At 37.2% G+C, this 27,090-nt stretch overlaps 1 protein-coding gene across 1 annotated transcript; it reads right to left on the reverse strand.

The window, feature by feature from the left end:
* Nucleotides 1-25,048, reverse strand: HEPACAM2 (HEPACAM family member 2). The gene is given in 9 exon segments (XM_025046942.1): nucleotides 1-114; nucleotides 3,023-3,096; nucleotides 4,551-4,588; nucleotides 4,681-4,705; nucleotides 4,792-4,812; nucleotides 4,815-4,916; nucleotides 12,381-12,677; nucleotides 20,696-20,980; nucleotides 24,655-25,048. Coding segments are annotated over 9 exon segments (1,350 nt in total).
* Between the last annotated feature and the right edge of the window lie 2,042 nt (nucleotides 25,049-27,090).

Here is a 27,090-nt window from a genome sequence, read left to right on the forward strand (position 1 = left end):
TTACTCTAGACGGTCTTGCTGTTGGGCAGGGATGTGCTGAATAACTTCGTAAATTGTATTGTGCAAATCTTGCCCCGATACGCCATCAGAGGCTGGAACAGACCGACTTGGCATCTAGAAAATGTACATTAAAAAAATTAGCAGACTAATAAATAGTATTCCACATGCTGCACTGTTGAAAACAAGTGGAAATGGTGATGAGTAGAGAATTTGAATTGTTTATCTTCCCTACAATGCTCATTTCCTCCTTGCTACAGTTTCCTGCACTTACCCTATGGTACTTAGTGCAGCAGCATAGCTATGAAGTTAGACAAGGAATAGCTTGACAAGGCTATTATTATTTTTTCTTCATTTAAGAAAAAAAGCTAGCAGTAATGTAAAGGACATATAATAGAAAGAAAAAAAACAGCAAAAGAGAAGATATCAGGACAGCTTAGAGTCAGAGAGCATGTATTATTTTTTTATATTACATCTTGATTACCTTTTTGACACTATTTGCCAATTACGTGTGCAAGGATGGTCGAAAAGAAAGAATGATGTACAGCCGAGAGCCCTCGTCACATTGCACGTTAGTAAAGACAGTGCCAAAAAATATAGACCACACAAAGTGAGATATTTTTGTCTGAATGTAGCAGTGGGTTCTAAAAACTAAAGGCTTAGATGAATGTGGAAAATCTAGTAGTGTATTTCTGTCTGGTAAAAGCCAATATGTATTTTATTGAAACTGAAATTCATGTTTTATTAACTCCCATTCCTTGCATTTGATAATTTTCCTCTTCCTATAAACATTGCCTTCCAATTATTTAGCTAAAGGCTGGTTCCTCTCCTTATCCCAAACTCTTCCTATTTTCATTATACTTCTGATCACTTCCTGTCCTTTATATTTAGACAGCTCACCTAGAGGACTCTGTTCTTGATAAGTCATCTGAAAGTTCTTTATCTCATCCCAGTTTTACCTGCTAGGTTATATTGGAACATCTTAGCTTTATGTTTTTCTGGAAACTGCCTATTTCCATTCCACTTGCTAAAGCTCTCGCGGGCAGCCCTAGAATACATGATTCATCCTATCATTTGTGTGTCAAGGAGATTTTGGTTTATAGTTTGTACTTGAGATCAACTTTCTTTGGTATGGAGGTGTTCAGGGGCTATGATAAAAGCAATCTATAGATAATAACTAACTTACCTAACTTAATATTAGAGCTGTTAACAAGTAATAAATTTGTTCATGCCATTGCTGTCTGTCCAGCTTCTGAAAGAGTTGCTAAAGTGAAATGTATAGCAAGTAGAGGGAGGAGATGATCTTGATTTTTAAAAACTCAGAAAATTACTAATTCAATTTATTTCCCTTAACTTCAATGTTCAGATCTTGGTTTCATTATTATTTTTCCTTCTTCTCAAAGCCATTGCATTTGGCTGCTAATCTTCACACATAACTGCCATTCTGGCTTCTCATCACACATATCCTCCTACCTATCTGCTGGTCCTCATCGACCTCCTTTGGTTGTTGGTGTTGATTTCTCACTTTTTCTCAAAGCACCTGGCACCACCAATGAAGAGCCTCAGCTGATTCCTTAGGAGTTTTCAACTTTGGAGATGGGCATGTCTCCAAATTAAGTTATTCTACTTTTGACAGAAATAAGTGGGGCTTCTGATATGTAATGATAGCACTCATTTCTCTGCCTCAAGTTTGTGAAGATTGTAGCATTTTCAGCAAATAGAGGTCCTCCCAATAAAATCTTCAAACTGAGTACTAATAAGTCATAAGGCTAAATTTAAAGTTTCTTACACAGACCTCACTCTTGTCTAATGTATTCGTAGGAATAAAAACTGTGCATGACTGTAAAGAAACTCCTGACTTCAAAAATTCAATTCCAAGTCTTTTCAGTTCTTCAGTTTTCTGCTCTCCCATTTAACAACCACATACCTGAGAGGGGTGCTTTCTGCCATGGTGAAAAGCTGTTTGAGGATATTGTTTTTGTCTTTTTGGTTGTAGAAGCGAAGGGTGAGCCAATCTGGTCTGAGACCGAATAGGGCATTGCAAAGCTTTTGCAATGCTGTTCTGCTCTTCATCGGTGTGATGTGGGCACAGTGCTACCTACTCACCCTTACAGAGGATGAAATCCAATCAGTCCCCACCCCACATTGATCACATTCATTTGTGAAATAAGGTCTGGGGCCAGGAAACTTACTGGATGAATCTTATATTGATAGAATTCTCTAAACAAGTAAGGTAACTAGTCCCTAATGCTAGTTTTAAAAACACCCAGAAGCAAGTAGACTGTTTATGGCCCTTTCCTTAAGTGAACTAATCATAGGGGAATAAGGAAGCCAAGAAAAGATTGGTCCTACACAAATCTATAACAATGTTAATGAGCTGAGTAGCTCAGAGAAGCATTCTGCATGTGTGTGAAACAAAACCGATTGCTTTAAAAGACCCCGTCATTGCAGACTGAAAAATATGGCTTCAACTGTATAAAAGCGTCCCCTCTCACGTCTCATGAACCTTTAGACTAAAAGAAAGCTGTGAACTTGCATACTTTGAGTTTATACGGTACCTTTCTTCTGAAGAGCATAACTAACTTACCTAACCTAATATTACAGCAATTGTCTTTGCAATGTCTCAAGAGATATGAGGGGGGAAATGAAGGTGAAACTGAGGGACAGAGATTTCAGTGAAGTGAAATTGAATGATGCAGAATGATTTAAACCGGAGTCTCCTGATTTCCTATTTTCTCAGTTTTCTTGACCTACCTAGTTGTTCTCTCTTCACTGAGCTTACCAGGCAATGTTAATGAATTAGTGTAACTTCCGTATTTTTGCTAGCCTTATTTCTAAAGTCTAAGAAAGATGCTTTAGCTCTCCTGATCCAGCTACACCATTCATTACAGAATGAGTAAACAAATACTGCTGAGGGTAATGTAGCCATTTGACCACAATGCCCAAGCGCTTAAATGAGTGCTGCTTACACCTTTGGTGAAGCAGAATTCTACTTCTTTGCTAATCAGCCACAAGGGAAACCAACCCTGGGGACACCAGAAGCATCCGGAAAAGCAACAAATTCATATATTCCGAAGTCATCTAGAGCATCTTCATGGCCTGAAATGGAAAACAAGTATTACTTACAAACCAAATACCTCAACTTGCTATTGTGTTTTAAGCCTTTGTAAAACTTATCTTTTTGTTTGCTTCAAGTGGTATGTGTATCAAAACAATTTAACATTTCCTAATCCCCTACAGTCATATTGCCTCTAAGCGGTGTTAGAAATCACTTCTTCTGAAGCTGAGAATTGAAACTGAATTGGGACAATCCTCTTAGAGGCTGATATGAGGATAGTGTATTACATATTCAAATAAACACATGTGGGCTGGCCTGTCCTTTGAAACTTGGGCAGTTACCAGAGATTTAGGGCCACCAAGGCTTCGCCCTGGTGGTCAGAGCAGCTCTTAAGCCACCCATAGTATCTACTGTACCCTGCTAGATCTAACGGAGATCACTAGGACTAATAAAAATAGGTAAATAACTATAGCTACTCATGTATACAAAATGTAATATAGTACAATGCTAAGATCAGTTAAACTATCATCTGAAAAATGGCAGGAGTGGGTGGCCGGGAGGAACCAGATGGTCTCTCTGGGGGCCTCTCCCAGCTCCGGCATTCTATCATTTATGAGAAAGGATTAGGTAAGAGGAAGAAGTCTCGCATTTAGTAAGCAGCCAGGAATCATATTAGGCACCCCTTATACATCATGGCGTTTAACTCTCATAGCAACCCTGGGGGAAGTTATTACCTTTGTTGTATAGATGAGGAAGTTGACGTCAGGAAAAATAATCTTCCCAAGGCGACATTGGGGAAAAGTGGCATGTATGGGACTGAAACCCAGCTTTGTGTGACTCCAAGGCCTGAGCAAAAGTCCCATCGTTAACTTATAACAACTCAGTAAGGAGTCAGTGGTGACGGCAGTGAGGGGCATGCTGGGGACAAAGAAGCCCCAAACCTGGCCAGCCTCCCTTTCCTCTGCTCCCTGGGATGGAGCTGCCAGCTTTGTATCTGCCAGAGGAATTAACAAGATGAGAGAATCCTGGGCATTTTCAAAGTAATAATAAGATCGGTGGAACAGGATTCAGCATGATTCAGTGACAGTGGGCAAACGACTTCTCTCTCAGACTTACTTAGCTCTCTTGACTGTAAAATGGAGTCAAGTACCTTTCCCTCTTAAGATTATAGAATGAAATTTAACTATGGGTGGTGAACGCAATGCAATATATATATGACATATTATTGAATTGTATACGTGAACCTATATAATTTTATTAACCAATGTCACCCCAATAAATTTAATAATAAAAAAGCGCGCTTATCTTACAGACTTGTGTGATTTACATAAAACCAATACAAGTGATAGCACTTTGTCAAGTGAAGGCACTATTCAAAGGTAAAGGATTGTTAGTATTATATCAACAGTACATTATATATAATAATGAATGTCAACGATATTAACGAATGAATATACATTACATTGATAATAGCCCCTTTCAGCCTGGCCATTACCTGAAAATGTTCGTGCTTTCCTGTAGTCTGTTTCTGGCCTGAAAAGACAAATTGGCATTTCTGTCAGTCTTAGTAACTGAGGAAAAAGCATTCAAGAAAAAAATTATTTTCATAGAAACGTATGCATTACCTGCCTTCTAGCTTTTGTTTTATAACTAAAACCAAAAGAGAAAAAACACAGTAAGATACTTTTTAGTACATATATAACACAATTAAAATTTTTTTTCTAATTTTAACCTACCTTTGTAGGGTTGATATTTTTCCATAAGAGAAGCAGACACATGGATATAATCAAAAAGAGTGATATTCCAGTTATACTTGCTAAAGGGGACAGTGATTTCCCTTTCTGTGGAAGCTTTTCCAGTCCTAAATGAAAAGACAAACATATTTTAATATTTTATTACAGATCAATAATAAATTGTAGTTTGACTTGTTTATGCTTTATCTTAAATGAGACACTACTGCAAATGTGTGTGTGTGTGTGTGTATGAGAGAGAATATGAATGAGAGAGATGAAATAAAAGGAATGCAGTTATTGGAGAACACACACTAAACTCTCTAAGGATATTTGTGATTGGAAATGTGATGAGCTGCCCAGGATAACCCTGATGCGTTGTACTAGATATAGCAAATAATTCCTGTCATATTTTTCAATAGTGTTTGTCACAGTTTAACTTATATCTGTTTGATCTCATTGTATACAACATCCCCAGTTACAAGGTTGGCCTTTCTCTCCTTCCATCTCACTCTTTTAGTATAATTCAGGTATGTGAATTGAGGTGGTATGTGATTAAAGGTGAGAAAGGGGAGGTATTTATTTCAAATACACTATTAATTTTTGACTAATAAAGAAATTGTAATCCCTAATATACAATGCGTGTTTGATTGTCAAAATACTTAAAGTCCCACCTTGTGACTAAAAATCACTTTGTTTTGCAAGTCATTTCTTTTATTAATATTTCTGTATAAAATCCAGTGCTAATAGCTAACGTTTGCCGAGTACTTATAATATAACAAGTTCTGTTCTAAGAGCGCATGATACATATTGACCTATAAAATGTTCACAACAATCTTATTTGGAGGTATTATTATTATTATCCCCTCTTATATATGAGGAAGCTGAGGCTTGCCAAAGTCGCTCAAGTAATAAGTGACAGAGTCCAGAAGGGACCCCAGGCTCTTGACACTTTGTCGCTGCCTCACTTTGATGTTATTTTAACAGAGCTTATTAACCAGGGCAATGTTAACAGTAGTTCCAGACGACAATATGTTTAGTCATACAGTTAATCTATAACGTGAGAAGTAGTTGTGATGTCCAACAAATGAGAGTAACAGGTGTCATTCATGTTACTGTGTGAATCAGAAACTGATGATGTGGAAATGAATCAAGAAGTTGCCTCTCTCTGTCCAGCTTAATGTTGTAGTGAAAGTCACGGGTGGGACATCACTTCAGTTCTGCAGTGGCAGGAATAGCCTGGAGAATCCGGGTGCGGTGAAGAACATGGTGGCTGCTCAGCTCTGCAATAAATGTCCGGCCGGCACCTGTCATCTTCTGCTATAAAACTTCTGCTGAGCCATTTGACTCTGAGGGTCTGGATTTTCACATTAGTAACAGTTCTTTAAGTTCTCTTATAGGTCTGATATTACATAATTTGGGGCAGCCAGAGAGTTTTACATGAAGTTTATTATGTAAATAGGACACTATATCCAGTGGCATGCTAGTAACCGAGTCTCAGAAAACGGTGCACATATATACATACAAAGTTACAATTTTTATTGACTTAAAGGGTGTATAGCACATAATTTAGAAATAATAATAAAGCACAATACTCTTTATTTTTAATTTCACATAGCTAATTGATTCTCATGCTTTTGTTGAGCATAATGTGTGAGCATTATGTTTACATGAAACCAAATGTACGTTTTCCCCCATTTATTTGGTATAGATGTATTATATTAGTAATAGTGAAAATAATAATAATAATAATAATAAAACTAAAGCACCATTTCTAGGTGCAGATAAAGAAATAGTCTTAGAGAAAGTAAAATATTGGCCACAGTCAGTAAGTCCTAGAACTGAGACTGGAACATAGGTTTTATTTTTCTGACCACAAGTACAGTTTTTTTCCTGTTAATCTGTGGTCAGAGAATGGTTTTGTAATTGGCAGGTAGGCTCCTATATATTCAGTTTTTTCTCTAGCCTTTTCTAACATCAGACTCTCCCAATTCTTCATAGCCAGGCTGCCTTCACCAAAATTTAATAACTTCTCACTCCTCAAAGAAGTATTCAGTGCTAATTTATTCTAATCAAGTTTCTGCTGTTTTACCCTGAGAAAAACTGCAGAAAAACATTTTAGTATAGTCTCAAGTCTCAGCTTTTTTTCCTCCTAAACTTGAGATAATGCTAATGATTATTATTCAGAGTACTTCTCATCCTCTGGTAAAGTTGCATTCTAGCATACATCAGCTCTTTGCCAGGCACCTCCAGGATTCTAAGGCCTGGTAGTAGGTTTAATATACAATGAATAGGTGTCTTACACTAGATAAGACACATCTTCTCCTTCATTTTTAACTTTTTGTCACTGTCCTAAAATGACCAGTTTTGCATATTCTGTCCTACAGAGCATCCCTCTCGTTCCCTTTACCATCACTTCCTTATTTTTTCAGACTCCTTCCTCATTGCCCTCTTGCCTCTCTTCCCCTGGCTCTGTTTGCCCTCCATCAGAGAACCAACCACCCTGTAGTGACCAGCTCCTATAAGCCCAAAACCTTGGCTCTGGCAAAGACCAAACATCCTTCCCCTGGAGATGAGAAACAGGGATAGACCTTTTCACCGAAGAAACGATCTTTCCTGTTAGCTCCCTCTCTCCTCTCTGCTCTTAACATGAACATCCTGGCTCTCTGCTCTTAACATGGCTTCATCCTGTTTCAGAACACACAAGATTTACCAGGTCCAGCATTTGAAATGCACTCCCTTCCGCAAAATAAAAAGTGCCAAATATGTCAAGGAATCAAATCAAGGGGCATGGTTGCTATAGTCTCAGCTCTAGGCAGGTGTTTTTAGGAGAGACAGACTTCCGGAAGCACAATTTGAAAATAAGACAGAAAAGATATTCTGACCTCATTGCCACAGAGAATGATTAGGGATCCTGAATGTAGTTCTGGACACCGACAGGAGCCCCAGTCTTCCTCCTTTCTGAGAGATTTCTACTCTTTAGCACATAGCATGCCATCCTCCCTATTATTTAAACACGATTGACTCATTTACCAAAACCCTAGTGCAAATGCTGTTTGCCCCCTCCTTAAGCAAACAAATAAAATGAAATAACATATTAAGTGCAAATATGGGCAAGAGGTGTGGTATCCATGGTATCGCAACCCAGCTGTTTGAGAGACTGCACCCCAAACAGGACAGCCATATGCCACCAGTCAGCGTGCCTATTTCTAGATCAGGATGGAGTTCTGAGATCTCTCCCATCCAGTCTTTTATCTGATTATGCCAGTTGATTCATGTCCCTATGTTGATGAAGGTGCCATATGGGAGAGCATGTTATTTCTACACTCCATCATGGCCCCATCTGACAGACACACTTATATGCTAGATGCTCATGGGATGTCACCTAAGGTCTCAGGATCTGGATGTCAGAGCTCAGTTGTTTTTTCTTGTGGCCCAAAGTGAAATACACCTTTTGGACATCTTAACCCAAGTTTCCAGGTACATGGAAGAAATTAGTAAACTCATTTTCCTTCCTTGGGTCATTTTCCTAATATAAATAAATATAAAAATGATAGATTTATCAAGATCACATACAAATTGAAAACATTTCTATATGTCTAAATCTCAAACTACAGCCATGTGGACCTTGGGAACTCTAATAATTTATACATTTGAATGTCATCATTCAATGTGAACACTTCAATTCTAATCATAAATAGTTTCATTTTAGGTACACAGTGCATGGCACAGTAGTAATTTATACACCATTACAATTTAAAAGCAAGAACACCTGCATTCAAGGAAGCCCTTAAATAAGATAAGAAAATCATTGTTTTTTCAAAATACAGATGCTAATTTAGCATTTTAATTGCTATACTTTCCTTGACATTTATATTCTAGATATTTTTAGTTATAGATATTTCATAATTCTCATTAAAATGAAACTATACACATGTCATAGACAAACCAGAGTATGCCTTTGTATATAGCATAAAATTAGCTAAGATAGTGAGAATATACACACTATCCTGTATATGTGACATATCTTTTAGAAAGACTATAGTCTTATTGATATGCTCAGGCAGAAACATCAAGGGAAACAGTTTATATAGTGGTTAAAAACAAGGGCTTTGAATTCAGATATTTTATCATTTACTAGCGGTGTGAGCTTGCCCTGTTTTCTTTAGGATATCTTCACTGAGACACAGAAAAGTCAAATTAGATGTGAATCAGCCCACAGAGGTGGAAGGCACCATCTGGTTTAGTCTTATACAGGCAGGAAAACATAGAGCTAATTGTCACATTCTCTAGCCTTCCTCTCCCCAGTTGAAAGTCCCCAATAAAACTTTTGATTCTTTCCTGACCTCATTATTTTCTTTCCATATTGATGACATTGGAGTCATCTTAGACTCCTTTTCCCTTTGCCCTCCATACCTTATTGCTGAGACTTTTGGTTGGCCACATTCTTTGCCTCATTAAAAATGAAGAGGTTAATAAGAAATAACTTGATTCTGGTTACACTAAACATAACTTGGTTTTGAAAACATCTCAGAGGCAGGTATTTTATCCCTCAAAATCATTTCAAATTCTCCACAGATCTTAATACAGATTGCTCATCCAAGTGGATGGTCAGTAAGTGTTCAATTAATAGTTACAAGTGATTTTCTTTTCTTTCTTTCTTTCTCTTTCTTTCTTTCTTTCTTTCTTTCTTTCTTTCTTTCTTTCTTTCTTTCTTTCTTTTTTATTGTAGGCTGGTGTACACATAGACTGCATTGCAGTGATTTATTCATTTGGAAAACTTTTAAGAAATAAAATACTTAACAAAACACATCAATACTACACATTTTCTTTGCCATTTGTTACTGTTTTAATTAAAGTTCTGTGGGTGTTTGGAAGTTGGAATATAGCTCTAAAAACCAGAGAGGTCACTAATGTTGACAACCCGAATCCCTCTGAAAAACTAAGCACCTGCTCTTCTTATTTACTATAACAACAAATGCTTGTTCTTTGTACAGGTCGAACAGGTTTTTTAGATTTCACAGAAGGCAATTATTTGATATTAAGACTGTAGTTGTCTTTGAACCTTAGTAATAAGATCTTAATCAAATATTGGAGGCTTCTGATATTATGAAAATACCTTGGCTCAATATTCATGGAGAAAATTTAGGTAGTAGTAAAAACTTCACGGCAGTGTACAACTACATATTACAACCATGTTTCACTTGCAGTAAGCATGAAGAATAAGTCTAAGATGACATCCAGATTGCTGATAAACTATTTTATATGCTTAATTATGGCTTGCTTCAAAATCATGTTTTGGTTACCCACTAAGGTAAAAAGCTAGTTAAGCCTATTAAAAATTTAATAAAATAGAAAGCAAAGGATGTACCTTAGCTGCTTACATGCCTGCTACCTATATTAGGTTGTTAGCATCTTTTAGCAGGAATTATTTTTTCAAATGACATTCTTAATGCCTATCCCAATATTTGGCCCACAATGGGTGCTAAATAATGAAAGAATGAGTGCCTGATTTATATCATCCTAAATACATATAGGCTTTGGGATCTATAAGGGAAATATATTATTATTTACTGCGCTAATGAAACATAACTCAGGTAAACATTTAGAGCTGCATTGTCCAATATGATAGCTGCTAGAAACATGTGGCTATTTACATTTAAATTAAAATTAATAAAGATGAAATAAAAACTTTAGATCCTTAGTAGCCATATTTTAAGTGTTTAAAAGCCAAGTGAGACTAGTGGCTACCATATTGGATAGTGCAGATATCGAACATTTCCTTCATTGCAGAAAGTTCTATTGGGTAGCACTCTTCATATCCCACCAAGCCAGTAAATAAATTCCAATATACTCAGATGATTTTGCAAATATAAGTAATCTCAACTTTAAGGAGTCCTGGGAGTTCTATATATAAAGAAATATATAGTCCCCAGCCACTATATATTTCTTTATCAATCTATAGTTTTGTAATAGTCTTATAATTATTAATGGCTCTTTAAGAGATTTTAAACAAATTTGGAAGGCAATAGAGAGAGGGAAAAAACCTAACTAAGTGGTTGTCACACATGTGCTTGCTAAATGTTCACATTCTCAGATCCTAGCTGTGAGATCTTGATCCAATAGATCAGAGGTGTCATAATGAAAATACATTATTAGACTGCTCCAGGTAATTTTGATGCGCATGGCCCAAGGGCTACAAACTGAAAAATTTAGCCTAAGAATTACCAGGATTATATTCTTGCCTCCTTTATTCAACAAAATGTTCTGACTCTTTCTTTGTTATAGGTACCAAAGCTATACAGATAGAGAAAGAGAAGACATCAGCGGGGAAGGTATTAGTGGTGGTACCTGTTGCAAGCTTGTTCCTTCACCAATCATAGGCACCCTGAACACCACTGCTCCCAGGCGTTCCCCAAGTGCAATCTGGCTTGTCTTTGTCTTCATGCTAAGGTGAGTCCAGGAAGGACATGACAGTAGGAACAGAAGTATAGTGATAGTAGTAGAGGAAGAGTAAAAGGGAAAGAAGGTAGAGGAGAAGGAGGGAGAGGGGAGGAAAAAGAAAAGAGAAACAAGAAGGAAGGAGAGAAGAGAATGGGTTTGAGAGATAGGAAGAAAGAATGGACAAACTTTGTGATCAGGCAGGGCAATAAGTAAGAGAAAAGAGTCTGAAACGGCTTTTGGATTTCTAGCCAAGGCTGGTTGATAGTAGGGCCATTCATTTAAACAAGGAATACAGAAAGAATAATGATTTGGGGGAAAGAAGATGATTCAGTTTTGATGTTTGGATCTATGTGCTGCTTCTGGTACTTCAAAGTAAAGACATCCAGAAGGCAACTGAGTATAAAGTTTTAGAGCTCTAAAGATGTAGATTTGAGATCCACCAATGTTTCATGAAACCATGGGAGTGGATGAAATCATACAAGAGAATAAAATCATACTGCAGAGAGAGAAGAGGAAACTCAGAAGGATGGGAAATTGGTGGGCATAAATATTTTAGGCAGTGATTCTTAAACTTTTGTGGATCCATGAGCATTCTGAAAAATCAAATGATTCCTAGAGAATGTCAAAATTCATAGACTTATAAAATTTTGTAGTTTTCCAGGTATTGAGACCTTTTTTGAGAACTACAGATTTCAGGTGTTTAAATTATGAAAGAGGAAAGGAAGCCCATGAAGGACAGTGAGAAGGGGAGTCAAATAATAGGAAAACGAGATTTCCAATTCATGGAGATTTATTCATCTGACTCAATGCAACAGTAGATATAAGCCTTTTAAATGAGTAGCCTGCTTCTCTTATATTCCTGTTTGTAAAATCAGGAGAGCAAGAATACATATTTAGAAATACATAATTTTTTGAGTTCTCTCTTCTCATTGCCTCAGATCTAGCAATTGAATTCCTTCTCCATTCTGTTTTGAGTTTTCTTTCTTTGACTCATAGAAGCCATGGCTTACTTAACTCAGGAAAGAGATTCTTAGAGTCTATCAACAACCCCACAGTGATATTCTCTTCTGCATAGGTATAAAATAGGGGCAGAGTAAGGCCAGCATGCTTTTGTGTTTCATTGGGATCCCTGCCTTTTATGTCACACTTACCTACAGAAGTGATGATGACTGTGAATCGAGTTTCATCTTGCCTTCCAGTGACATTGTTGTAAGCACAGCACACATAGTCAGCTGTCTTCTGGGCTACTTTCTCAGATGCAACTTCCAAGTGAGGCCCATGCTTAATGACATATGTTGTATTGTCAGTCCTCTGGATCCAGGAATAGGTGTTGGGAGGATACGAATCAGCAGAACAATCAAACAGAACGGCTTCTCCAATGTCAACGGTAAATACTTCCCCTACTTTTAGTCCTTTATCAGAATTAACTCGAAGTCCATAAGGTCCATCTGCATTAGTTGAAAAAAATAAGGGAGTAACATAAATAATCTTGACATAGTTTATAAATTTTGTAGAGCTTAGCAGCATTTTGTTTTCTGTGAAAGTCTTCATGTTAAACTTAGGCAGATATGTCCTCATTTAGACTCCCCAAAAATGATAAGGACCTAAAAACGTTTTATTCTGATATCCATGAAAATAGCAATTATTTGAGATGTGACTGAAATAGTGAAAGCTTTGAAACTTAGTATATACAATTTTACAGACACCGTCATCATCATAATTGTGGTTCTAAGCTTTTGAGTAACATATTGATGAGTATGCAATCTTGTTAGACAAATTCAATCTTTCTGAAGCGGTAATTTCACTTGAAAGCATTTTAAAAACAGATTATGGCCTCTGTTTTCTCTTTGACAATCGTATTTTGAGTATTATTTATTTGTTTTTCTCAGTGCTAGGATATGTCATGGAAATGTTTATAAAATCATAGTTTCACAGAGAACATAAATTTGTGCAACTAGGCATAGGAGTGTTCCATATTTTCATATTTTCATGACATTTTAACAGTTAAAGAATTTAAAAAATTCCTCCCCACAAGCTAAGCCTAGAATTCCATTTGGAAAAAATACATCTTCGTTATCATTAACAAATATTCATTTATCATCAATGAACTACTGAATCATGAATATCCTATGGTGGTTTTCCTCACACCACAATGTTCTTGTAGCATTTTGTTATTTCTGTAGCATCAGATGACCTGCAGGTGAAGACACATTTCCCATTGTTTTCTTCAGAGAATAAAGAGAGAAATTTTAAAAATACTCCCCAGATAGGTAGGTTTTTCTCAATCAGTTTAAATTTTGGCTTATATTCTAAAAACGTCAAGGTTTAGGCATGATTGTGCTCATTTTTCAGTTGATCATAATCAACATTATTGGATATTTGCCATTTGAAGGCCCTTTAAGTACTTATGTAGACAACCACAATTAATCTTTAAAGCAACACATGAAATAGATGTTATTATTCCCATTATAAAATGAAGAGATATTTAAAAAATTAATTGTGCCATGGTCACATAGGTATTACATAGTAGAGCTGGGACTCTAAAATATATGCATTTAATTATTCATATTACCTCTCTAAAAAAATGTAAGTGATATAATTTTCTATGTCACAATAGTTTCCTTGGAGTCTAATTATATTATTAGTTCTACAATAAATTATTGTCTAATTATATATTAATTCTGTACTTATTTAATCAAGTAATCGACAAATACTTGTTTGAGAGATACTGTGTTAGATAATATATTTAATATATTAGAGATAAAAAATGTGTAAGTCACAGTTCTTACTCTCAAGAAATTTATAAACTGAATAAGGCTATGTATGGTTTGCTCAGTAGTAACCTAATCTCAAAGGTTCTGATTTTTTTTTCTAAGAAAGTACTGACTATTTCATCTCTCATTCTATGGAATAATGTAGTGACTAAACTAAGTTAAATTCTGATTTTGTCAATGATTAGTTCGGTGTTCTTCAGAAGTCATTTAAACTTTTTGGGTCTCATTTTCATCACTTTTACTATAAAAAGGTTGACTAGATGACTGTTGAAGTTTTTTAATCTTTGAAACAGCATAATTCATGCCACATTAAAGCCGTTCTGGATACTGGCAAGCCAGGCTCAAACTTGCAGATTCCCAGAGTAGTTCTCTGTTAGATCAGCCTTTTCTGACCAATTTACTCTTTTGGAAACAAATTTTCTAAGATATAACAGAAACTGAAGATGCAAAACAATAATTATATTTAGTTAGGGAACATAAACTTTATATGTGTTTGCTTCCTTAAAGACACAGAGACATCTGAAGGAAACCTATAGATTTATACTAATATACATTCATGAGTTGATCCTACTTTCAGAAAGTAAACAGAAATTTGAAGTAACCAGGAACTGAAGATGGAGTAGTAAAGGGAAGAGAAGTGAATGCCCCTCTCCCGTGACTGCTCTAGAACCTCGTCATGCTGCTCTTGTCATTTCAGGCTGTGATATGGTCTCAGGGGGAAGAACTACGTGCTGTAAAATGGAACCCTCTTATTCTGAATTCCACTAAGTACTAAGTTGTGTAATGGGAATGAAAAGTTGTTTTCACTCACTCAACTAAAATCAATGTTGAATTATTGCCGTGCACATGACACTGTTCTAGGCATTGTGAGGGGATTTGAGGTGTCACAGACATGGTTCCTGTGTCTTTTATCTCAGGCCCAGTGCAGCAACAGGGTCCCTTCAAGTTTTCAGCACTGGCAGAACAATAGGAAAGCAGAGGCCACTAACCAGTGGGCACTGGTTGTAGTTCACATAGTAGAAAATCAATGGGAGGGATCAATTGAACGAGAAACCTGAGTCCGTGCACAAAACCTAAAGTATGAGAGCAGAGCGAGGCAGGCTTGATAAAGAAAAGTGTGGTCATAAAAATAGTCATTCATTTTAAGTTTCTGCCTTCCCACTGGTTCTCAGGGTTTACAGAATGTGACTATAAAAACAAACTGCCTGATAATTTAACACATAAAAATGAGTGATTTTTCATTCCAAGTGTGCTGACATTACTCAAAGCTTTTTTTGGAAACTCCTCATTTGGAATTGCCTTAGGACCTTGCAACATAATGGAGTATTCTCAAAAATAATAATTCTTTCATTTTGGAGAACGGGTTCAATTTGTAGAGAAAGACAAGTTATTCAGAGAGAAGGCTGGTGAATAAGTTTGATTATCTAATTTAATAACATCACTCTAGTTTAAAATAAAACATAATTCTAAAGAGAGGAATCTGATTATTTTAGCTTATCTTCCCCACATTCATGTTTATTTTGTTACCTCCCCATATTTTGGATTTTTGTGATTGGCATAATCTTTTGTCTTCTGTCGGTCTTAATTATATATCTGGCTCTTCAGAGTCAGCCTCAAATACCCCAAACTCCTTCAACCCCCTACAAGCATCTCTTAAAGTTCTTGGAACCTAACATCTTGAAGCATTTAAGTTGCTTGCTTCTGATATGATTTCTTAAAATGTAACAGATTTTATTTGATTATATAAGAAATACATGTTCATTGCAGAAAATCCTAAAATTCAGAGAAGCACAAAGATGAAAACACTTGTAATTTACCACTCAGAGATCGAATATCTGTATTTCACTGTATGAACTTCAAGTCTTTCTTCTATTTTCTTTCTCTCTCCCTTTCTTCCTCCCCTCCCTCCCTCCCTTTTTCTTTCTCTCTCCCTCCCTCACCGCCTCCTTCCCTCTCTCCCTCAGGCACACACATAGATCTATCTTTCATACTCTACACACTGCTTACAATCTATTTTCTTCTCATTACACTGATGTTATTTCCTTTTTCACTGGCACATCAGCTGACTATCCATTTGCTGTGAGGTGCGGCCTAGTACATTATTCATAGGAATGAGCAATCCAATTGAAGACATTTGGAGTGATTCGACCAGTGTGCCCTCTAACATTGAAGATGAAAGCAGAAAGATAATTTTGTTTTGACTTTGGATTATGGTTCAGTTCTTGCTTTTGGCAGAGAACTCCCAAGAGAAATGAACCCTTTGCCTCAGGAATGGCTGTTTAATAAATGACTTATAAAATCACAGGTCATCTGTTCTCTTTAACAATTTACGGCTGGGCGGGAACAGAACCTAAATTTCCATCATGATGCTGCTTGCCACCCTGCTTGTGAGCAGATGGTAAGTATTTATTGTGAATGACCTCTTTTTTTTTCTTTAATTTTTATCACTTAGAGTACTTCCCTGCAGCAGCGCCATATGTCACACACAAAATGCAGTGGTTACCGGGTTATTATTTACAACTAGAGCTGGAAGGCATATACATTTCATGAACTGCAAATAGACATTTGTCTGAATTACTGGCTTGACATCATATTCCACCAAGACCAGTACCAGATTATGACATCATCACCTCATAAATATATAGTCAGTTTTAATAGATTTTGTTTTATTTTTTTTCCTGCTTTCATGAAGGAAACTGTCATAGACACAGTGCCTTAAGCAAACAGAATAGGTGATTCATACTGAAATTTTAAATTAGGATGCGGACCTCTATGGGGGAATATTGGAATGTGATATTTACTAGATTATTGAGGAACTCTGCTAAAGGTCAGGAAACAAAACAAAACAAAACAAAACCCAACAATGAAGGGCCAAAGCATTTCAAGAAGTTCTTATCTATAATGGGAATTTAGCCCTACTACAGCATCATTAAGTAACGTTGGAATCTGAAAAGGATATGAAGAAAGATAATCTGTTTCTTTTTAGTCAAGCTCAAGAAACCTCTATTGAATTCTTAATCTGTGTCAAGTATTGCCCTAGGGATATAAAGGTGAATAACTCAGGGCTCGTATTTGGGGTTGGGACACTTGCAAGTGGAAGAGACTCAAGGGAAATACGATGCAGTGAGCACCAGGAGAGAGATGGCGTGGGGTGCTGTAGGAGCACAGTGAACCTCCTAGTGACACAGAAGAGGTGAGACAACGTAGGGGAAGATGAGCCTGACTGCGGAAGGGAGAGGAAAGTGTATCCAGGTGAAGAAAGAGAAGTGGGGACAACATCACCTAAGGCACGTAGTCCCAGTTTGCATGGAATGACAGAGATTGTAAACATGTCGATCCCACGTCGACAGAAAGGATAAATGACAAATCTTCAGATTATATATTTTATCTGATTCTTACTACCCCAAACCAAGAAAACAAAACAAAAACAAAGTAAGGCTAAAATAGAGATAGTAAGAAAAATTAATAAGTTAACGAGTCTGGGTGGTGTTTCTATCCGTTACATATGTTTTATACACATTTCTATAGGTAATAATTGCTTAGCACAAACAAGACTATGATGGTTGATTTTTGAATCCAATCAAACTGAGTGAATGAATGAATAAATAAATGAGTGAATGAATTAATCTCATTAAGGTGAGAAGTTGACTAAGTGAAGATTTTTGCCTTTGAATGTAAAATTAAGAAAAATTAATACTATATGATTATCACTTAATAAGAGAAAAAAAAATCTTTCCTAAATCATGCAGATACTCATCTTTACAATGTATAAATAGAATCCAAATTTGTAAATTTTCTCAGTGTTCTTTCTACTCTGTCATTAGTCTACACTCATGACAGACATTTCTCTGTGAGAGTTCCATACACTATGTCTAAAAGAATGTAAAGAAGAAAGTTAAGTCTGTAGATAGAAGATATGTATGTGGTATCTGAATTTATTCAAATTGGGATATTTTAATTCTTTCAAATTACACAGGAAAGGAAAGAAGGAACAGAGTTTAAAGCGTAATATTCAACATTTACAGGTGTGATTATGGATTTTCTCCCTATTTTTATACTTTTCACAATGTGTATCAGCATATTCTGTGATAATAGTGAGATTGGGGCATAAACTTGACCTGGGTGAAAGAAGGATCTTATTTTCACTTTGTAAGATCAAAAACAAACTATACAGCAAAACAAAAGTGTAATTAAAGATGCAAATGATATTTTCATGTGTCTGTAATTGTTTATGCACTTCCTCCCCAGGAATTTTTCATTTAAATCTATGGCTAGATTTTAAAGATAGGTAGATAGATAGAGAGCTAAACAGATATGAGAAAGAATTGATGTAAAGAAAATATTTTTATGTAGAAAAATATATTAAATTAAAAAATGGTAATGCTTGGGGAAGAAAAAGTTCTCTCAAGGTATTTCAGTTTTCTCTTTGCAGGTATCTTCTAAATTATCCAGGCTTTCCATAATTTCTTGCTGCCATGTTGCCATTATGTCAGCATAGTTTTGGCTCAAAGATTAAAAAAAGGAAAAAAAAGAAAAATAAAGCTAACATTATCGAGTACTTCCTATTTGCCGCTCACTGATTTCTTATACATAAAATGTAACTTAATCTTTCTTATCCTTCTTACACTGGGAACAGTGTAGATAAAGAGATGAGGAAAATGATGCGCAGAAAGGGTGAGTCTATTGCGCAGACTAGTAATGAAAGAACCAGGGCTTCAACTCAGGCCTTCTGAATTTACAGCTCAGGCTCATAACCACTGTGCTATCCATTAAACTCCCCAGAAGACATGATGTTAACTAGAGTACGGGGTCAAAACAAAACTTGATCGGGTTCTCTTCAGTTAACAAGGAATGCTGCAACACAATCTAACTTCCTATTGTCTCTCACCGCATTGAATTATAGTTCCTCAGGATTAATATTCAGTAGATAATATCTTGTTTTGCATTTTGTGCTTTATCTATGTGAATGTAAACCATTTAGATGAAACAATAAAGAATAATGTAAGGCTGTGTCTACCTAGCCCTAGATTTCATTCACTTTGCTCACATTTTCTTGTACTGTGTTTAAGTAACTTGAATACTTCTGTGCTACTTGGAGTTGAATGGAAGTTTTAATTTAATTAGAATAACTTATTTAGTCAAAAATATGACTACATGATAAATAGAATGTACCCAAACTGATTTTTTTTTACTCCAATTCAATGTTAGTCATGCAGATAATCACAGTTTACATATTTTCTCTTTGAATCTATTTCTCAACTTATACTTAAAAAGCAGACAGAATATTTTCACAATGTTATCTGAATATAAGTTTATGTAAAACTATATGTAAAATACAGCTAAAAGTTCAGCTATAAAATCACACCATCATTAAACACAGTACAACTAATGATTGTAACAAATCTTATAGAATTTGCTCACAGTGTGTGGTGTTTTGGTATTTCTCTGTGAAAAACTAATTTTCTTCTTCTTTGACACCCTTTAATAATTTTTTTTTTTCTGTTTCTGAGTAAGACATTGAATTCTGAATTTATAAGGCTTAATTCTACCCATATGGTTCAACCAGCTAAAACCTCCATCCTCCCACCATAGAGGTGAGAAGTCATCCTCTGCCCTGACTCACTTTTCTTGTGCTGCTGCTGTTGCAGCTCTGCGCTAAGCTACGTGGTAACTGATAGGAAGCCTTCCCCAGTGAGATAGGCCATTGGTTCTCAACTAGGGGAGATTTTGTCCCTTCCCTCATTCCCCCAGGAACATATAGCAGTGTCCAGAGACATTTTTAGTTGTCACACCTGGAGGGGGATTGGTACTGCTATGTAGTGAGTAGAAGCCAGGGATGCTGTCAAACATGCTATAATGCATAGGACTGCCCCCATAACAACGGAATGTTCAGCCCAAAATGTCACTAGCGCGGAGGCTGAAAACTGTGCAAAGCTGAAATTAGAATGCAATATTAAACACGTTAGAGGTGGAGCTACAGAGTAGAGAGGACCGAGTTAAAAATACAATAAGTAAAGAGAGGGATCTTGTTTGGGTTGGTGATTATGTTACGACATGAACTGAAGAGTTTGATGAACTTTGCATGAGGTTCAACAACAACAACAATAAAGACAATAGAAAAAAGGAAATTAAAATCTGAAATAATTACTATTCCCTGGGAAACTGAATACCTAACTGCAGAATAATTGAGTGTTCTCTGACTGCGATCGTGATTCTAAAAATGGAGCTGAGAAAATGGGTAGGGAGAGCAGTCATGCTCTGGAATGCACTATCCATGCACTTCCCACAACCTGGGAACGTTTTTCCCTTCTGGTCAGCTACAGAGCACATCCTTCTTCTAGTTTAAAATTACCAACTTTTCCTCCTTGGGGATGAATAAATTAGTGCCTTTTGTGTATTTTCGCATTCTTGAAATTGAGGTTCTTTTTTTTTTTTCTGGTAGAAATAAGGTCACACAATGGACTAAGTCACAGAATGTATCCTGAAAGGCCCCTGGCTAGAATCTCAACTTGATCTTCAAGAAATAGAGTTATGCAAGCGAATATATTTCATGATGAGACAGTGCCTAGGAAGTGTGATTACAACTACAGTACAATTATAGTAAAAACTAAGTGACATCTGGTGTCGGTAGTGTCAGTGACCACCCTTGTGAGAACTTCCCAGAAGAAAACTCATGATTTTAAAAAACTTACAATATATGGTGGGCATAATGGTGTCACTTTCCACCTCGCTGACAGGGTTCTTCACAAGGCAACTGTAATTCCCAATGTCTTCTCTGGTCACTGGAGCAATATGAAGAGTGTTGTTTTGGGGAGAAGAGGAGTTGATGGATCTGGGATGGACTGGTCTCCCATTTTTTAGCCACTGGTAAACCAGCCTGGTGCCTTCTTCCACAAGGCATGTCAGGGTCATGTTCCCCACGTACTCTACGGCCCCAGAGGAGGGCTGAGTCTGCACCACCGGTTTTGTGACAGGGTCTGCAATATCAAGAGAGAGAGAAATTATTTTTGCCACTACAGAATTTTAGCAAAAGTCTATGAGATCTCTCAAATATTAAATCCCGTGGAAATGATTCCACAGTTTCACACTTTGTGAATGTAGACAGTTGAGGCAATAATTAAAGAAGAGAATAAAAAAGTTGTGAAAAATGCAAAATGATAACATATAAACATACCATTTATAGTAGAAATAACCACATTCTAGAACTTAATCTTCAAGGATTTTCTAATGAAAACCTTCACTTAACTGCATTATAAATAATGCAGTTAGTGGTAGAAAACATCAGCTTCCTTCTTTCTTGTTTATCGTGCTTTTGCCAATGCCATAAAGGTATACTCTCATAGACAAAACTAACATGGTTGCTCCCTTCTCTTGATTTGTCCTAAGGTCTCAAGAACAGCTGTTTGAGGTGGATGTGGTGAACTCAAGCTTCTATCCACCATTTGCAAAATATCAAGATCACATATATTATACTTGTGGGGGATTGAGGAAAAGTTTTAGAGCATCATATATGTACCATTTACTTTTCCTTCTATGTAAACAAACTAATTATTTGTTTTTATTGCTTTGCATTGTGTTGCAACATTTGTCACTTTGACAAACCAAAGCCTACATTTCAACACTAACTCAATCTGAAAATAGGATAAAATGTGTTACTGGGATTACATCAAATTAGAAATATAAAACACAAATCCAATAGAAATTCCAGTTGGCTACCCTGAACAAGCCTGATCCCATCTGATCTCGGAAGCTAAGCAGGGTCAGACCTGTTTAGTGCTTGGATGGAAGACTGCCTAGGAAGACCAGGTGCTGTAGGCATAAAAAAAATAAATAAAAAATAAGGAATTATAAGATGACAAGGTCCTTGCAATCTGTGAGGTCAACCAAGGGTTGCCTCACCAGAAAAAAGAAAAGAAAATAAAATAAATTCTAGTTGGAACTGGAAGACATAGGAAAACAGTTTTACGTCATGAGTCTGGTACACTGTAGCCACACAACAATATCTGTCAAATGAATACATTTCCAAAAATGAGTAAATATTTTCTCCCTGAGTTTTAACTCTAAAATCATTAGATAAGGGTAGAAATTATATAAGTATTCATAACCATTTTCAGCAACCTTTATTAATTTTTGAGGTTCTTGACTATGTTTGATAAAGGACAGTGATTTTCCCAGAGTTACATAGCAGTCAGTGGCTTTAAACCTGGCAATGTCACTCCCCAGAGTTTTGGAGAGAGATGCATTTGATAATTTCCTTCTTGTGCTCACTTCAGCAGCACATACACTAAAATTGATGATTTCCTTCTGTGTATGACTACAGGGCATGGAGAGAGTGAGATGATACATAAGTGACAGGCGATTGGCTCCAATATTAAGATTTTGATTTCCTATTAAGCTTTTCATTAGGGTTGCTGTATCTTCTTACGTAAATCTGTCTCGACTTATACAGTTTCCTACACTGAAAAACGTTCATTACGGAACAAACAGACTGGAGCCTTCAGCCCAGAGGAGATAGGAAAACATGAAAGATAAGGAGAAAGCGAATTGAAGGGCGACCTGCAGGGCAGCTGAGTAGTTCTGTGGCCTCCAGCCTGTCTTGAGATGGGTGCAAACGACTGGCTTGTCCATTTAACTTAATCCTTTATTTTTTCTGGCAAGAACAGAGGATTTGGGATATCTTTTGTTTACATTATTATGATTTAAAAAGAAAAATGAGTTGTGTACATTTATTACATTAAAGAGGCTTGTATTTCAGACATGTCTATGTGTGGAAATACACATGGGATGAGGTAAGTCAAATCTGTACCATGTCGAAGGTCTTGCGTATGGGGAGAATCAATCATGAAAATAGACATTTGTATCGTAATCACACATTTGCCTAAAGTTGTGTAACTCAGATGTGGGAATTTTCTGAGAAGACTTTTTATGTGGGCACTAAACTTTTATTAAGGTTTTTTGGTTGCATTCCTCTAAACAGATGCAATTTTACTATACATTAATAGGCAATGGATGTTCTATTAAAAATTTCTGGGAGAGAGAGAATACTGCACAGGAGAATTTCATGAAAATCCTTTTAGAATTTTCTCCTCTCCCTACACTCCCCAAAAATTTACTCTTCAGGCATCCGCTTCCATATCCTGTGTATTTGCTCTATAGTAGTCTCTAGTCTCCACTCATTTCCTCTGCAGATATACGCTGAGTACCTACTCATGGCCAGCAACAGTTTTTAGGTGCTGAGGACAAAGCAGAACAAAGTTCCTGCTCCCGTGGACCTTGTATTCAAAGGTGGGAAAGAGAAACAAACAAATAAAAATATATAATTTGTCAGGTGGAAATAAGTGCTATGGAAAGAACTCAAGATAGAGACTTGCATTTCTCTCTCTCTGTCTCTCTCTGTCTCTCTCTCTCTCTCTGTCTCTGTCTCTCTCTCTCTTTCTCTCTCTCTCTCTTTGTATTTGGGGGAGTGAGGTTATATTTTACATAAAGTGGTCAGAAAAGGCTCATAGATAAAGTGATATTTTGACCGATACCTAAAGGAAGTAGGAGAGGGAACCATGCTATTATCTAGGAGAATAGCAATCTAGGTGAAGGCAACAGCAAGTTCAAAGGTCCTGAAGTGTGAGTGTCTTTGGCCTGTTTTAGAAAGAGCAAGGAGACCAGTGTTGCCAGAACAGAGTTGAGTGAGGGGAAAAGAGGTAGGAGGTGGGGTCACGAAAGTGCTGGAAATGTTGGGGAGATCACGGTGGACCTTACAGCCCATTGTTAGTACTTTGACTTTTATTGTGAGTGACACAGAAGGCTGTGGGAAGATTTTAAGCTACAGGAGGCAGACGTAGAAGCCGGGAGGCTGGGGGGCAGACTATTAGGACAGTCCAGGCCAGAGCTGGTGGCGGAGTGGAGTGGGGCAGTTGTGGGGTGGTGAGAAGTGACTGAACTCTCTGTATATTTTGAAGGTGAAGCTGACAGGATTAACTCATGGACTGGATGTGGGATGTGAGAGAAAGAGGAGGTCAACAGTGACGGCAAGTTTGGCCTAAGCAATTGATGGAATGGAATTGGTATTTACTGAAATGGAGAAATATTGTTTAAAAAAAAAAAAAAAACGTCTAGAGGGAAAAAGGAGAAGTTGGGCTTTGGACATAGTATATTTAAGGTATGCCACTTATACACTTCAATAAGGAAAATAAATGTTTGAAAGTTAGCTGACTCACTCTCCCTCAGAGGACATTGCCAGAAACTTTTATTGTTCCTTAAGTATGGTCCTTGAGCAAGTCTCATCCTCCCCAAACAGTATTCCAAAATAAAAATATTCATACGACAAAAATAGGGCTCTTCTCAGGGTGCATATTGTTATAGAGAAAATAAAATTTTCTCCATTTCATTATATCAGCAACTATACTTGATAGTTTCCGGGCAAACAAATAATTTCTATTTATTGCTTGATTACCTTTAGCTGGGCACTGTGCATGTCCTTTATATGCAGGTCTCATTTAATCCTCAGAAAGCCTCACGAGGTAGATAATGTCATTTGTGCTGTGAGACACTGAACTTTGAGGATTAATTAATTAACCCAAAGTTGCAGAGCCAGGACCTAAAGCCCAGAAGTCTAATCTCCTAAGCCATTGCAAACTGCCACCTATAGTGGACTCACCGTCAACAGTGACTTGTATCTTCTGACTAGCTGATAGAGTTCCATTCCCATGAACGTTGACCTTCACGATGTAATTGCCTTCGTCAGTGAACTGCAGTGGGTTGATGAGCAGAGACGCATTGGGTGGCATCATGGTGAACTTGTGTTGGTATTCCAAGTCAGGAACCACAGACTTGTTCACAGAGCCCAGTAAGTATTTAGGCATCGTGTGAGGTCTCTCGAACAGCCATATGATCTGGATGTCTGATGCCAGAGTGTGGAATCCGTAGTGCACGGGGAGGTAGAGGGCCTGACCCCTGATGCCATGGACGGTATGTGATGGCACCACCACCTTCAGCCCTGAGCAAGCACCTGTTATAAAGGAAAGGAAAGCAGTAAAGACCCAGAGCCACATTTCACAACCTAAAGAGGCAGTGCACAGAGAACCTGATCGGGCGATAATCCCTTTCAAAGAAGAGAGGCTTCTAGGTACTGAATATTCTAGTACCGGTTACCTGTAGAGGTAAATATTTGTCTCTGAAACCTCTTGCATTTTAAAAACTCCACCCAAAGACTATATTGATTGCATGACTTCTTTAAAGGCAAGATAAAAAGGAAAAGCAGAAGTTATTATCTATGTCTGTTAAAGAATAATTGGAAAAGGAGAACTGGGAAAGAGAACTGGGAAAGAGGATTAGTTCTAAAGTCCAATTAAATCCAATGAAACCTTTGAAAAAAAAAAACTTGAAATTGTGACTGTTTTAATGTCTGAATCATATCATTCCCTAATCAAACTATGTGATTCGAGAAACATTGAAGAATTACTTCCTTCCAAGAATCCAGTCTTTTGAGATGACTTAAGAATCCACTATTAGAAAAAACGAATGATAAAAACTCCCTATTAGCCAACACCTTGCTAAATGCAAATATCCCAAAGAGAGTGGCTTTCAATCATTATCAGTCATGATCTCTCATTCCTGCCCAGAGGCAGGAATCCGGTTTGTGTGTTTTAGAAACAGCAAAAGACAGGAGCAGATGGAGCAGAGTGGAGGAGGAGCATGGTAAGGAGGCATGAGGTCAGAGCAAGGTGGCAGTGTATTAGGGTCACGGTGAGATGGGGGTGTAACTGGAGTTTTGTGAGCAGAGAAGGATATGATTGTTCTTATTTTTTTAAGGTATACTCTAGCTGCTGTGGGTCAAGAGCAGGACTAGGAGACCACTTAGGTGGTGACCGCAATAAAGTAGGCAAGAGATGCTGGTGCTGTAGACCAGAGTGATAGTAAAAGGTATTGTGAGGAAAGGCTGGTGGTGCTAACAGGATTTGATGACACATTGGGGATGGATATGAAAAACAAAAAAGAGGCAAGAATGATTCCAAGGTTTTTTGACCCGAACGACTGGAAGAATGAAATTGTCCTTTATCAATGAACAACTAATAAATTAATCATGGAGATTGTCCTTTATCAACGAACAACTAATAAATTAATCGTGGAGAAGGCTGTGGAGAGAACAGGTTTTTGGGGGGAAGATCAAGAATGAGTTTTAGACATGTTCATTTTAGATGCCCATCAGACACCCAAGAAGGACTACTGAAAGGATATACTGGGCACGAAAGCTTGATTATAGTGGGTTTAAGAGGGACTGATGGTCTGGAGGGCCTTGAGCTATTTGCTCCGCCCAATCCATAGCCCTGGCTCCTGGCCTCCTGCTTGCCTGGGTTGTTTGGGTCCACATACTTGTTGCTATGTCTGCAGGTTTCTTTCTAGTTTCTGGAACTTAGGGATTTCCTTACCTTTACCTTGAGCCGTGATATATTGTTTTATTTTATCTAGCATGTCTATGTATTTGCAATTGAGAAGAGAGTCTTCCTTAGTTAAGGCTCTGATATTACCTAATTAAAATATCTTTGCTTCAAAATTCTCATTTCGAAAGGAGCAATATGGTACCTACATCGTATGAACATTTGAAATAGTGGGGGAGGGAATAGAAGGAATTTAAATGCGAAGTATTTTGAACGGTGAGAGAAAAAAAGAAAGAACAGAAAAGAAATTCGAGACAGTGAGTATAGTCCACACGACTGGGGAGTTTTGCTGTGAAAGGGAGCAACAAAAACACCCCAGTTTTTCTTTCTTTTTTTCTTAAAATGGATGCTGAACAGAATGTTTCTGGCTATAGGAATGATGCACTAGAAAGAGCAATCTTGGTGAAACAGAAGATATATGGATTAAGATGGAATAAAATCCTAGATGAGAAGAGATGGAAACTTGGGCCCAAATAGAGATGTCTTACACTTGTTATTGAACGGAGAGAGTTCACCCACCTAGCCTGAGCAGAGCCTAACGCTGAACACTGAGAATTGCAATGGAGAAAGATAGGCTAGTTTATTATGAATGGCGCCACCTAGGAGAACCGGAAGGTAATGTCAAAAGCCTGAACTCCCCAGTGACATGTAGGTTA

Source organism: Pteropus alecto, unplaced genomic scaffold (assembly GCF_000325575.1).
Source record: "Pteropus alecto unplaced genomic scaffold, ASM32557v1 scaffold21, whole genome shotgun sequence".
In the NCBI taxonomy this organism is placed as follows: domain Eukaryota; kingdom Metazoa; phylum Chordata; class Mammalia; order Chiroptera; family Pteropodidae; genus Pteropus; species Pteropus alecto.